Genomic DNA, 15,794 nt, shown 5'->3' with positions numbered 1-15,794 from the left:
TTTGATCAAATAGTTGTATAAGCATTTCTTTGTCTTCGGCAGTCTCTGTATGTGCTCTTGTGTTAGGTGAGGCTGTGGGTGTGGGGGTCAAAGTTCACCTCTAATGTGCGTGATAGAAAAGGTGCCTGCTGCTAGAGTCCAACAGGCTTCTTTTTGTTTATTACATGACATTAGACAGATAAGATGTTATGATGCTGCTTGTGGATGGAGACCAAATTAATCCATCTGTCCATCTGTCTCCTCACCAGTGACTAAAATATGGGACTGAAAATAATGTATGGTGGTGTTTTTGTACCAACTACTACCAAAAAAAATGTTTTTTTAAAAAAAGTAATCTATTTTTTTTGAGCTTGGAGATTAGTGGAGAAACCCTCACTGTTATAACTGTACACCATCACTGCTGCTGTCTGCTGTAGAAGGTGGAATTTTATCTAGTGAGTGTTTTTGTTGTCATTTTGCTTTACAAACACACAAAAACAAAGTGTGTTCAATGTTTCAAAATGGTCTAGTCTACCGTAAAAGTGTGTAAATACAGTCATGTGTTAATTTTGACCAGTTTCTGCTGTTTAGGTGATTGCCCCACACTGACTTCCTGTTTGTCCTTCCTAATTGAGCAGCCAGGAACATGTTGACAGAAGTGCATGATGCTGATCATGATTACAGCTCCTCTGACTCATTCAGAGAGAGAGAGAGAAACTGATGAGCTGGTGGAATAAAATAAATTTTCACACCATCTAGAGCACTGCCAGATTAATAAATACACACACATACACACTTTTCTGAGGTGTCTTCACAGTGCCACATTTGGAGCTGTGACCTGCTGTCCATGAGAGATGTTTCTCACTTCAGGAAGAATGAGAAAGACACTTAAAGAACTTTCAGTGCTCAGGTGTTTGGAGTCACCACATGTTCAAATATAGCTGCTAATGTCCTTAATGTTCTTGCAACTGAGTCATGGATCTTAGGTCTGTCTGTTTAATTCCTTGAACAGATTCTATCTGATTTGAAACCGGTCAATTATAACTGTAAACATAAAACTCAACCATAAATATCTATTGCTAATAGCAGTGGCTACTGTGCTATAAATGAGTATCTAAATTTTTTCTCATTATAAAGAGCTTACTCACTGCTCCTTATAATGCATGACAGTGGCTGGGCCATATGATCACTGAGTCACGTAAGGATATTGTGTAAGACAGGACTATCATTTGAAATCATACTTTGAGAGTATGAGTATGTAAAGAATTCTAATTAGCTTTTGGTACTACACAATTAATAACTGTGCTGAAGCCACATGTCGTCCAGTCCCAAACAATTATTGAGGTTTAATACCCATTCCTGTGAAATATCATTTTTTACTACACTGATGACAGCTGTGAGATGTGTAAATGGACCTTTGAGTTGAGATACTGATACTGTTACCGAGGTCAACAATCAACTTCTATGTTCAAACATTTACTAACAAAATTTATTACATGGTCACAAATGATAAAGTTGATTGATTACTGGAAGTGAACAAAGATATTTCTCATATATTTCTAAAGGTATGTGCACAACCCCAAAGCTTTTCAAGAAGTGGAAATGATTATTTTGATTGCTTCCACATTGCTTCATCTTTATCTATGTTTGAATACTCACAGAATACAATGGGAGACAAAGTTGCATACCTGTACTCTCTGAACGAGCAGCACAGCCTGTGAATCATTCTGGTCAGCCTCCAGGATGAGGTCAGTCAGTTTGTGGATGATGACATCCAGGGGACCCTGCTCCTCCAGAGGCTGGCTGAGATCCAGCTGTGGAGAGAAGAGAACAACCACGGGTCAAGGATTATGGCGCAAACAGGGCCATCCTACACTTGAGTATTCATTTACTACATTTAGAAATGATATACCTCAGCAATCATCCATGAAGAGCTTTTTTCCCAAAACTGCTACGAGGTAATGATTTGAAACAGAGTGGTTTCTGACTGTAAAGCACAGCCTTCTATGGCTCACTGCTTTAAAAAAACTGCAATGATTCATCATTTTAATACAAAAGTATCTAAGAAGGGTTGAACTGAGGGCTACTGGATTAAGGCGCAGATACTTGAATGTTTCACCTCTCATCCAAGAGGCTTCTTCAGTTCTGACTGACGGGTGGGGATACCCAAGTGTTTAACCTCTGAGGGGTAGTTATCAAGGCCACAGATGTCACTTGGTTCATTAGTGCTTCTGGCTGTTGTAATGACAGTCTTTACAGTCATTGGAGTCACCTGAGGCCAAGTGTGAATGGTTGTTGAATCTCCTGGGAAGGGATAAAAGGACAGTATTCTGGGCACAATCAGCGCTTCTATCGACTTTAACATAGATCGCCTCTCTCACTCCTCTTTCAAACTAAAATATGTACATTGTTTTCCTCAGTATCTTGTCCCTTGTCCTTCTGGTGTTTTTGTGTTTTTTAAACAAACGCACGGTGAAGCATCTTGGACGTGAGGTGAAACGTCTTCAGGTATCTACAACAAGTCAGTTTGCCTTTGATTCAACCCTTCTTGGATAACCATGACCTGGATGACTGAGAATATTCAGACAATTCAAAAGTGCAAAGGCTTGAATATAAATGTGATTCATGACATTTTGTTAACAATGAAATAAATCACTATGTCAGAGTGTCATGGTTGTCTTCTTTTGCCTCTGACAGAGGATGGGGAGAACAGTAAAACCAGCACTTCACTGCACTTCACACAAAATCTAAATCAGCATGTTCTCACAAGCATGACAGATTTTCGACACCCCATCCCAAGCACACCCCCAAGAAATCAATTCAATCCCCACAAGCCTCAAGTCAGAGCTTGTCACCGTAACTCCCCCGAAAAGCACTGTTGCCTACAGTTGGTTAACAAATATAATTTCCATTTCTTTTACATGTGACCTTTGGGTGAACGGTTTCTGTTTATTCACTCCACACTCTGAACAAGTGTAATAAGGAAGTTCATCATATGTACTGGCCTCCTACATTATAGATAGCACTTATATAGTATGCATCATTTCACTGATAAGGCAACCTAGGTAGGAGGCAGTACTAGTGATGAAGTCTAGGATATACAGAAACCTGCTATTACCATATGTATGAGCCTGAGTCGTGGTTGTACTTGAGTGCCCTGTTATCCAAAACAACCAGTTTCATATGCAGAAGGGAAAAGTACACACAGTAAACTGCAGAATTCACAAATGCATTTTATTATGTCCTAAAATAAATCACTTAATGTGAATTACTTCTTGATAGTTCACTGCTTTTTGGTGTCATGAGTTGCTTTCTGGACAAGATGGATGGGGGAGTATTTTTAGGAAAACTCATTAATCTGCCATTGCCCTCCTCATTTATACTCCCAGTCTGTCGATAGAAAAGAGGAATCTATCCATCCCTTCTCATATTTCTGCTCCATGAAACAAACATACATTTTCTTTTCTGCTTTTTGGTTATAAAACAACACTCGGTCTGATTCAAAGTCATCTTCTTCTTCTTTTATTTATAGCTATAACTTTGGTGCAGCCAGAGTTTATGTTGTATTTGTTTTGAATTACACCATCAGGATTTATTTCTGTTGTCATCTATTCTACTGTGAGTTACAAACTATCTCCCTCTGGCCAGACCTCCAGTCTTACTGAGCATATTTGACAGCCTCTGAGAAAATGCCAAATTAGCATCCGTTTGAAGTTTACTGCAGACGAAACACTGACTGTACTGGCCAAGTAGTTCACAAGTAGTCAAACCAGCTCACGGAGCGTGATAAGAGTTATGTGGGTCAGCACTTGCACACACGCACACACAAATGTAGGAACATTACAAGAGATAGAGGAGACATGCTTGGCTTTAGCAACCAAGGCTGATTCCTCTGCTGATAAATTCACAAGAGGCAACTATTTTGGCTGAATGTGGTCAGACTGTGACAAAAGGAGTTGAGTAATCACTGATTGTGAGAGGCAGCTATTTAAGTTAGAAAGCCTGAGACAGACAATAGTCATCAATATGTGGCTTGGCATAGTCATTGCAGACAAGGGAGGCCATAGAAGCAGTGAATGTATATTTTGAGACAAACTAATCATCAGAAATCTCAGAAGTCAAGCTATTTGTTTTCTCATAGCAGTAATAAAACTGTAATTTATTTTATTAAACTAAGGAAAAGACTGTGACAAATAATTTAACAGCACATTTTGACTCCTTGAATGTGTAAAATTAAAATATTGTGAGTCTTAAGAGACAGTCCAAATGAAATCAAAGCAAACACATCAATGCTGTACTGAGAATTGGTTTCAGGGCCACTGTTGCGTAACACAGCCGTACACTAACTCATTAGCTAATCAGCAGATAGGGATCACCTGATTGTTACAGACAAAGGATAATTCAGAAACACCTGTGCAAACAAACCAGAGCCAGGCAGAACCCCACTGTCCTTTGTGCTGTCCAGACAGTACGTACACCGAGTGAATACACCTTAGTCACACAGGTGTGGATCAATTCAAGAACTGTAAAACTGTACAGTTTCCATTGGTTTAGGGTTGGCTGCAGTCAGAGCCATCATTTTCTGGTTAATGATTCTGAGATGTGTGATAGATGGATGACTAATTATAGCTTGGTCCTGCCCTGAAAAGTCAATTGCACAGAATAGTACATCTGTTAGACAGAGAACGAAATATTCACCTGTAGTTTAGCTCCCACTCAAGTTAACCAAGAGACTCTTTTGACAGATATACTGTGCAGGCTCTCAGTCTGGCAGGGAATATGAGCTTGCCTATGTTCAGCAGGCACAATCTATACTATGCATCATACAGTGTGCATACAGTATGCCAACATACAAAGAGATGGCCAACATACTCTGAAGTGTTCAAGTCAAGCTGTATTCCCTTTAGAGCTCATTATCTAACATCAACACGGCATTTCTTTCTCTGTCCATTTTAACGCTGTTGGATCTCATTCTCCTCCATGCTCCAGTTCTCCTGCCTGTAGAAGCACGCCCTACAGCTTAAAAGTAACATGGCAACATGAGCTGCAAAAATGTACACAAGTCAATCAAGCCAAACGTGTCCAGCAACTCTAAAAGGTCTGTCAGAACTGACACATAAGCAGCATTTTCGAATCTATCGTAGCTGCATGAATGTGGACATGGGTTAAGGGAGGGTTGAGGCTACGGGTGGACAACATAGCACAGCACAACAACTGACAATAGATCAAACAAAGTATTACTGCATACACTAGAATGATATAGCCTGGTATTAAAAACAAACTGCAGAGGCTCTGATGACTCTGTGTCTCAGCAGTCCAGCTGGTTTATCAGGAGTCGTGTGGTCGAGAGACACGTAGACACAGAGGTGTGAGCATATGGCAGATGCATAAAACACATAAACATGCTGCTATGACCTTAATAGCACTGTGTTGGTAAGTCAACACCCATAAAATGTGTTGTCACCTGTGGATAAACCAATACTGGGACAATAACACTAGCTGCTGTGAGCAGCAGTGGTGACAGGGCCTCAGCAGTGGCATGAGGTACAGCAGGTCGCTAACAACTGAGGCAGTCTCCCTGCTTTTCTGTTTAGCTAGCAGTGTCAGTGAGACAGGGCTGGGTGGACGGGAATTTGTCCACTGAGGCACGGCTTTTAATCTCTTGCTTACACAACACAGAGGGGCCCATCCACAGCCTGGCCCCTCAACAAAAACAGGACTGTACATCGTGGGGGTCAACACCCACTGGCAAAGACACATCGCAGAGGATGAGGCTCTCCTCTCCCTGTGCGTAGACAGGGTGACCCTGCTTTAGAGCTCATCCAAAAACCCAGCAGTAAAGTCACCGATGTCCTGCTAAATGCTAAAAGCAGAAATGTCAGCTGACGTCTTTGCAGGTCCCTCTGGGACTGAGTGCTAGCAGTGGGCCATGGTAGTGATGGACAGCACAAAAAACATGCTGGATCCTAGAGGGAGAGGGCAGGTCAGGGACAATATATTTTCAGCTTTGATGTAGCTTCACAGTGGGGCCAAGCTATACCCCGGGGAAATCAAAGAACGGTGATTTTGAGCAAACGGCATGGACACAGTGTACTTCAGTTTTCACCGTAATTCCATACACTGAACACGAAGTGTATAAACCATGGTCTGGAGCAGTTATTTGTCTCGGTGCTTCCGCTTTATCCTTTAGATGTCTCTCTCTAGCTGTCCTCGGCTGGATCAAATCTCACCTGGCTATTGCTTTGTTGTCAGGCTAGCCCAGAGTGAGACTGAGTGTGGAGTGCAGACAGACATGTGATGAATGATTTATTTTGTATGCTGTGTGGCACTTGACACCCTGGTGTAAGAGAAACATATGTCTCTGAGATAAACTGTGGCTGCTGGCCACACCTCACATGAAGTACAAGGCTAAACAGGAGAGGGGATCAACACAAAGGTGAATCTCCAGTCAGAAACCATATGGAGGGTCAAACTGAGAGCTCATTAGGCTAATAACCGTCTCCTCGGCATCCCTGGAGTCCTCAGAGTAATACGATTTTTCTACTACTGAATATGTTGTCCAATGGAGTCTTATGAGGCAAGTGTATTTCAGCTTTTATCACCATTAATACACTTAGTTGAGCATAATATTAGGTTAACCATTACTTAAATGACTCTGCAGGCAACTTAAGAGCATTTTTAACAGGTGGGATTGTAAATCATGCAGGATGAAAAGGCTGTCTCCAATGGATGAGAAATTAAGAGACTCTATACCTCTATCAAGCCCACTGGGAAGGGCTGAGAATAGTTAAAGAGATAATAGAGTCACTGTGACTGTGATCTTGGTCAAACTGATGAACATCTCATTCATCATCATCCCCACCCTGAACTATACGCAGGCTGTTCAGAAACACCCACACGGTGTTGGTAAACGCATATTTTGGCTTTGTGGTAATGACTTGCAAAACCTCTGTGATGACACGCTCTATGAATTTCTAAACTTTTGCTCCATCTTAACTTATGCGATTAGATGCTAATTCTCAATAATGGCCACCAATCAGCTGTCTTTGGATGATGGTGTATTTGAGGACCGATAAATACCTCCCAAAGACAATCTCTTGTTTGTCAGCCTCCACAAATTCAATATGTGGGTGAGATACAGTAGCATGGCGGAAATTAACTTTAAATTCCTAAGCACTTACCATATAATAAAAATGGTAACTCAATAACTTTCCTTGGACAGCCCACTCAAACGATAGCCATTTGCTGTGATGGGTTCTCTCTCTTTCAGAGCGAATATCAAGGCCGAGCCTGGTGAGTTAATCTCATCAGCTCTGTGAGATACAGACAGGCTAATGTACAGAGTACTGGGAGGATGGCTCTCATGAGCTCGGGGCGAAGGGGTCAATATTGATGAGCTGGTGCAAAATCACTTGGAGGAGGGAGAAGAACGACAGAGACGGGTAAAGTAGAGACAAGGTGAGCGTGATAATGAGCTACTTAAAAAAAGACCTTGAGTGGAAAACTGCTAGAGGGTAAAGGAGCAATCAAATAAAGTCAAACAAAAGAACCCTCTGTTCTTTTCCAGTTCTGTCAGTTCTGACGGGTATAAATGTAGATCGTTTTCCCACACTAGAAATGGAATATAAAATTAACTCCCTGGGGCTGCCAGATTTAGCAAAGATCTGTTCACACAGAGTGATGTCATAACCACTGCCAACCCTCTGGAGGATCTAGCCTCAAATACCATACCATGGCTAGGTGGAACTGCAGCGTGAATTATCTATATGTCATTTCCAGCAACTGACAATTATTAGATTTACCAATTAATCTGCTGATAGTTTTCTTGCTTTACTGATCAATCAGTTGGTCCATAGAAACCCAGTGACGTCGACTGACTGCTGCTTTTATCAGTCCAAGCAAATATTTGAGAAGCTAAAACCAGAGAATGTGGCATTTTTACTAAACAAAATGACTAATCACCTATCAAAACAGTTCCAGTTTTGTTTATAGACAAAGCTCAAGTACATTAACATTATTCCAGCTAATCTGAGGTTGTGACACACCAGTGAGTGAATTAGCTTGTATTTATTTTGTAAATAATGGTTTATCCAGAAAAGAGGCTAGGATTAATTTATCCTTCAATATCCAAGGCTGAGTTGTTATCAGCCAGGCAGAACCAGCTAGTGTGTCAGATCACAGGCACAAGGTTAGGGGATTAAATTGGCTGCAAGAGATAAATCTGAAGTTATATTCTACTGCAGCCTTCTAGAGAAGGTTAAATGCACTGGTAGTATGACTTTACCACTAACACTCAACTCTAAAAAAAACACAAATGAATAAATCATAAAAGCTGAACACTTTGTCTGCAAAGAAACATCATTTTCACTTTTTGGGTTGAATGTTTTCCTTGCAATGTGCCACCACTTCCAGCAACTTTCACATGCTTCATTTATTTCATATGGAAATCTTTTAGCATGATTGGGCTTAAAATAAACCAACAGCATTTCAGGACTTTAAGACATACAGAAGAAAATATACAAAACAAGGCCTAAAATTCATCATCTGGCATTATAAATTGCATCATTTATTGCAAAGTGGCAGTTTATGTGAAAGTCTAAGTGTTACTATGCTCAGAATTCACTAGTGCAATAGGAGAAGACAGCTTTGTACACTGACTTGTATAACAAGGCCAAAGCATTACAATGGGTGCCATTATCTTTGCTTGTGATGTGTTCATGACAGTACAGGCACTGACTGGCATTGGGTGCATCCCGGGCCGCCGAATCACCGGTGTGAACTGAAAAACACCTCTGGGTGTCTGAGTAAACTGAGCTTTCTCAGCGACAGCCCAGCTAAAAATAAAGCAAGTTTATGCTGAATTGCAGGGGGAAAAAAAACTTAGTGGACAACAGGTAGTCCTGGAAAAAGAGAAATTGGGACTTGAACAGACTTGAAGGCTGGAAGGCTGGAGGGCTGTTCAAGTCCCTGGGTACCCTTAGCTGAGGGTCTGTGAGGATCTGCTCTCTCCCAGGGGGGCTGAAAGCACACTGGGAAACAAAGCCCTGCTTACTTTGGGACTATTCCCAGGACAAGGCTCTCTCTGGGTGTACTGATATCGTCAGCCACAGTGAGAGGAAAATAATAACCCCAAAGTGAGGGGAAAACAGAACCTCCCATGAAGACAAGAGACAGCATTAAAGCAGAGAGGAGGACAGGATAATTTCCTCCTCAATGGCAGAGAGCACTTTAACTGACAAGTACTTTTCAGCACTGAGCTCCCAGGACTCAGTGACAATTGTTACTATGCTGCTGCATGTGCTGTGTTTACTTACAGAGAGTAGCATACTGTGGAATATCCATTAACGACAGCAGGCCACACTTCCCTGGGGCCTGCAGTTACCTGAACATAACTCAGCACTCATCCTTCAGTAGAGCTAAGTAATTACTAGAGACAGACCGTTCTTTTGCCTCATTCACATGACACATTAAAATGACTGTAATTATTAGAAATATATAGCTGCTCACATTCATGCAATTTTATCTTCTAAAAAATATCACACTCAGCATACTTGACTGATGCCAGATACAATGACTTCTACTATTACCAAGCTTATCAGAATTTTAGCCTCAACCTCACACACACACACACACACACAGAATGAGTAACCACTGCCCCAAGTTCCTCTGACGTCCCGCAGAATTAACAGAGGTGAGGACAAGTGTTGAAATACGGTGTAGAGATGAGTTGCATCACAGTTTAACTATGAACATGGCCTGGTCTGGTAGACCGTGACTGATGAGACTGAAAATAGCAAGACTGTGAAGCAACTACATCAAGTATGTGGGAGGCAACAAACTTACAGTAGTTTACAGTGGAAATCTGAAAAATGCACATGTAGCAAGTTAGGTTGGTTTCAACTCTACAACAAGACAAGGAATCTGAATAAAATAGCCTCTTTTTGGGATATAAATAGTAAATTTCCCAACTAACCTCCTAAATAACTGCTCGCTTTTGTTTTGTTATGACAAATAAAAAACAGTATCAGACAAAAAAAAATTGTTCACTTACCTGAACAACTTCTATTCCTCTTTTCCTGCAAAAGAAGAGAAAAGCAAAACTCATTAAATTGACCAAAAAGGAGGTGAGGATGCCTGGTGTCTTTTCAGTGCCTAAAAACAACATCTCAAGTATGTAGACTTAAAACACGAACCAACAGCTATAAGGGAGGGACTCTAACACACAGCTAAGTGATGCAACAAATAGATTTCATTTGCATACTGAAACTGACAAGAGCATGGTGAGAAGCACACTCTCACTTGTTATTGTTTTTTTGTTTTTTTTCAGGTTATGTAATAGAAGCTATGTAAAATATCAGGTACGCTGACTGGATTTCTTTCCTTTATGGCACAAAGGTTACTTTTACTCTTTATATCAATGTGTGTCAAAGTAGTTCCTCTCCATAAGAGGAATTAAACTCACAAAGCTCTTCAGTTAGAGATATGAGGGTATCTGCACCTGGACGTCAAAAATGAATGAAGACTGCTCCTAAATTATTCAGTAAAATTGTCTGATAACAGGGCAGCAAAATAGGATCATTACAGCTGAAATACCAAATTCCTCTTCAGAGCTGGAGAATATTCTGCTTTTCAGAAACGCCACAGAAATACTAGTCTTTGGATAAAAATGGGTTGCCTGGCAACCAGCAAACCCCTACAAGAGTGGAGTTGTGGGTAGAGGTGACTGTGATAACGTAGTACACCAGTTCACTGTTCACATGACATCTCTTTATCTCTGACAGTACACACCACTACTGACTGTTAATTTGAATGTGAGATGACGTCTTGTGTATTTCAAGAAGAATTCTTTCTAGAAATCAAAGTAACAGATGACGATCAAAACTGCTGGATTTATGTTAGACCTAAGCTTCCCGCTGAGAAAGAAAAAAGTGCCCAATCAGAGAGTGGAAGAGAGTGCATTTCTGGTGGTGCTAGCTTGTCAAGTGTCCTCTCTATATGTCACAAATTAGCCAAAGGGATTCAGCAAACAACACAACAAGTAAAACTTGAATGGCCAGAGCAACCAACTCCTAGTTGGGGGGAATTTACGACAAAGACTAAACCAGCCAAGCACTACCACCAACTCAGCCAGTCCAACAGGCCAGTTGTTTTTGAGGTTACAGCCCCATGGTAACAGCAGTGCAGCCATTCACCGCTTGACAACAATGTAGATATTTAATACTGCAGCTGGTGTGTTTCATGTGGTGTGAATGGGGCCTTTAGTTTCGTCCCATCTCAGATATGGAGATCGTCTGCTCTCCTATATTGTTACACGGCCAGCAGAATGAAAGGGATAAAGGAGAAGACCAGGCAGAGAAGCAGGCCAGTGTCAGGACTTTGTGAATAAGCTTGATACACAAGAACACAGAGGTGTAACGAAAAACATGAAGCTTTTTTTTTTTTTTTTTTTTACATCATTTCACACTGTCTGACTTTTGGAGTGGCCGATAATCATTATAAGAAACTCTGGTGATTATTTTAAAACACTATAAATGAATGTGATTTAGTGTGGCATTGTTATGGGTAACACTGAGCAGAGATAGGTAGAGCAGCCCAACCAGGTAAGGCAGACTTACCTGTTTGGGCTGTTCATTTGTTGCTACCTGTTTATATGTTAATAGATTTTAGAGTGATACGTACCACAGATTTTAAATAATCACAATCTTTTCATCATTGCAGTAAATTGTATCATTTGGATGAAAGACTACGTATGAGCATACATTAGGTGTAGCTCAAGGTAATCTCATCAGACTTGTTGTTCTAGAGAGCAGTGGTCTTGCCTTGACAGGATGAAGTGATAATATTTTTATATTATCCAGGCTGACCGTTTTCAAGGGCATTGTATTTTTCTAAATCAGGTATACTGAGGTAGTGGGAAGCCTCTAAATTGCTGTGCAAGCAAAGAAGACACAAACATAAACCCAAGTGGTTCTGACCAGCAGGAACCACTAAAAGTCCAGCTGCATGAGACAGGGCAGACTACACACTGAAGCACTCGCAGTGTCAGCTGCATGCCACATGATGAGAAACCCTGATCAGTCACTACTAGAGTCTAACACTGGCACATGGTTTATCTTTGACAATACAGCCAGACAAGTCTGAAACCTGCACATATGTATCTGTATGATTAAATCAAGGTGCATGAAAAGAAATTCAAAAGAGTGTGATACTGCCAAGGAGGTCATTCCATAATAAATAAAACCTGGAAACACATCAAGATCTGAGACAGCTTACAAATGATTGACACACCCTGCGAGTGGTGTGACGTCTAGGAAAGACAAAATGGCTTAAAAAAAAAAAAAAAAAAAAACACAGCTGAAGTCTATATACAGGAGTCCCACATTGTAAGGTTATCTTAGTTCTATCTTTTCCTTCCTCTCGAAGATGACTTTTGCTTTCTAACATGCTATGTGATAGGGGAAATATTTCAGGAAAAGGAGAACTACATGACAAGTTTAAGTGAATGACTGAGCAAAAGCAGTCATGTGGTAACAGTATACGTCCACATTTACTTGGTGGCTCTCCTCCATTTAAAAGTGCTGCTATTTGTTGTTGTTCTAGTAGAAAGGTTGTTAATGTGACCCAATCTTCTTGATCTTCTGTCACAAACACCACTTCTTAACACTCTGGCCCCGCCCTTCTTATTAAACAGCCCATAGTCCAGCTCTCAGGGAAGAAGGGTGTTGAGCAACAAGGGGGGGTTATGAAGCGATTAAAAATGTTTAGTGGATTACAGCGTGGTAATCTGTGCTGGCTCAATCAGGTTGCTTTGTCAGGCAACGACTCTCTTGGAAAAGGTGAAAATCCTTCAAAGCAATTGGCTGCTATCCTGCACACTGTAAACATACCTGACCTATTGGGGCACATTCTTGCTAAATCAAATGAGTGAGGACTCTAAAATGTTTTCTCCATTCTCTCTCGCCATTAGCTGCTGTCACTTTACCATCTGTGTTTTCAGACTAACTGCAGCCCATATACAGCACAGGCAGCTAGGCAAAGTTGCAACAGGAATGATAAAGCCATACCTTGGAAGGAGCCCTTCCCCAAGCTAATATACTGTATAGCAGCAACAGGAAATCACAGAAGGAGGCTTCACTTCTCCCGAAGTCATGTTTGCTGAGAACAACCATGCCCTGCTTTATAACGACTTATATAACATTTTACTCAACTGGAGATGGATAAGCTACAAGATAACATAAATACAACTCTGGTAAAGCCATCGCCCCCAAGGCTGGAGATTCAGAACAAATCACTGTTACAGTAGAAACACACCCTTGAACAAATTCATGTTATGGCGATGCATTTGGACAAATAGTCGATTGTAGATTTATAGTAGATAAATAAAACTAACAAGACCGCTCTCTGCAATATCACACTTTTCCCAGTTACAATGAATGTTAGACACCATATTAACTTTGAGGAAGCTTTCACAGAAGGGATCTCTTTTTTCAGTCCTCACACATCTGCCTTTAAGGTTCTCGCTTCAGGACAATCAACTAAATGGTAACACCTGTTTCGGATGCTTGTCCTATTACACATGCCACCTTAGGCCACTATCAACAGTTCAGTCGACACACATTCCCTCTTCGCACCATGTCTCAACAAGCACTGACTCAAGACATAACAAACAGAACCTACTACTCTAAAAAAAAAAAAATTAAGCCAAGGGCTTGACTTTTCCTTGTGTCACCTTCCCTGGAGGCATTTATACAAACTTACTCTATGAAATGTCTTAGAGCAATACGGCAGGAGAGTAAAAGAGACAGAGCAGCCGCAGGCCTCACCACTCAGTAAAACCACAGATTCTTCACAGACATGAGCAGGGAGTCGTTGATGCTGTGTGTCAGAATGAAAGAGAACGTTCTGACGAAAACTGTAAAATGACTTTTCACTGTAGGAAGAGAAGAGGTGATAATCAATCCTGTTTATCACTGACATGAAGAGAAACTGCACTGCCTAACAACTCACCTCACCATTCACTGTAGCATACAGTATATTGGTTATGCTGTAGGCCTACTGTGTGAATGCATGTCAAGCTGTGTTTGTCAGGTACTCTAAAAAAATAATTTGACCTGATTGCATGAAATTGATGTTACAGTCACATACCTGCACAAATCAGCAAAGGCCTGAAAATTCAGCTTCTTCATCTTCTTCTCACTGAGCCAGTAGCCGACTCTCCGGCCTTTCAGAAAGGTCTGCATCTCCACTGTGCTCCTGTTCCTTCTCTGGAGGTAAATGCTGTGACTGAAGGCTCAACCTGGACTGGAGAAAACAGGAATTAGTCTCACAACAGCCAACCAGAGAAATGAGGGGAGCACTCAAGTTGACGTCTCGGTTTGTCATACGACACTCAAACACAGTCAGGAGAGACGCTTCCTGCTTGTCTGTCTCTTGGACATTAACGCCCCCATGGTTAGCATGATACAGTTTCCAAACGTAATATTACAGTTAATGTGGCTCAGCATCAGGAAACCACACACCCTGACCCCCTTTTGCTAACCTCAACTGCTAACGTTAGCTGGCTAGCTGGGCAGTGACATTCTGAATAGCTAACCAATGGCATGCAATTGAGAAACGTAGGCTAGCTTGCTAACAAGGCGTTTAATGGCTGAACAGATTCATACCACCTCCAAATGTTAAATGAGTTAACTAACGGCGGCTAGCAACTGCTAGTTAGCTAAGAGATGAAGCAACTGACTTAACTACGAATAAAGCTGGCAGCGAGACGCTGTGTGGTGAGCTAACTAACCTGGTAGTTATAGCACAGTTCCCCCCTGAATGTGTGTCCTCTCTTCAGAAACTAGCTCGGAGAGTTTCCCATTCTCGGTCCGTCCGGTGGAGGAAGAGTAGAAGTTTTCAAACAAGGTGACAGATGACAGGCACAGCTGGACTCACGTTGAGAGGTTCCTAGTGTTTTCTCTCAGTCTCTGAGCTGAACTGACTGCACACACCCAGGATCCCGGAGACTGATGCTACCTTCACGAGCCCCTCGGAAAGTACCACTCCCAACTGTAGAATCATATTCGTTGTCTTTCCTGTCGTGGTTTCGTGTGCATTTGTGCCTTCCTCGTCTGTTGACTTCCATATTATTTTGTCGAATAATCGATTAATAGTTTTGTCTATAAAATATAAGAAAAAGCTGAATGAAAATGCCATTCACAGTCACATATCTTTTTTTGTTGATCGACGGACCAAAACTCGAAGATATTGTAGTATAATATAAAGCACAGAAAAGCAGCATTGAGAGGCTAGATAGAGTATTTTAGGGACTTTATAAAAAAGATTTCTCCAGCAAAAGATACAATTAGCTGTTGATGAATCGTTTGTTGATTAACTAATAGATTAACTGATTAGATTAATCATTTGTACATATGGCTGAGACGTTATAAAGGCCGTGAATGACTCTGATAAGACATGCCATGCCCTGTTCAAGAGAGCGTGAATAAGATATGAGTGAGAGCCTGTGAATAAAATAGGACTGTGAATTGGGCTTTTAGTTGATGTTCAACTATCATTATTTAATTAATGGGATGATGTTAAGAGACCACGTTAATAAATGGGTTTTCATTAATAATTCTGACTTTAACAGCAGTATTTGTAGTGTCATCACCGGGGCGTCGGGTTTGTGTATTCTCCTCTCGAACCCTTGTGTTCCTTGTGTTGTCCCTGCACGTTGACCACCTCTTTGGGTTATCCGTGTGGGCTCGACAATATTTCCGACAGCTTTTAAAGGCATCCGGGATGCGGTCAGAGAAGTTCAGTCTGTTCCCTGGCTT

General features: G+C 41.2%; 1 protein-coding gene across 2 annotated transcripts in view; it reads right to left on the bottom strand.

Moving 5' to 3' along the window:
• The window catches only part of itpk1b (inositol-tetrakisphosphate 1-kinase b), a 30,611-nt gene extending 15,600 nt beyond the window's left edge, over positions 1-15,011 (bottom strand). The window contains exons 1-4 of one of the 2 annotated variants that reach the window (XM_018690145.2): positions 14,768-15,011; positions 14,125-14,280; positions 10,031-10,055; positions 1,668-1,793 (exon numbers count right to left, since the gene is read on the bottom strand). In XM_018690145.2, the coding sequence (XP_018545661.1) occupies positions 1,668-1,793; positions 10,031-10,055; positions 14,125-14,219 (246 nt within the window). In that variant the 5' untranslated portion in view covers positions 14,220-14,280; positions 14,768-15,011. The remainder of the gene's footprint in view (positions 1-1,667; positions 1,794-10,030; positions 10,056-14,124; positions 14,281-14,767) is intronic. The other variant, XM_018690146.2, reaches the window with a different exon arrangement.
• Between the last annotated feature and the right edge of the window lie 783 nt (positions 15,012-15,794).

The sequence above is a fragment of the Lates calcarifer genome, linkage group LG19 (assembly GCF_001640805.2).
Source record: "Lates calcarifer isolate ASB-BC8 linkage group LG19, TLL_Latcal_v3, whole genome shotgun sequence".
NCBI lineage: Eukaryota > Metazoa > Chordata > Actinopteri > Centropomidae > Lates > Lates calcarifer.
The sequence above is the reverse complement of the archived record's forward strand: the minus strand, read 5'-3'. Positions and strand labels throughout refer to the sequence as shown.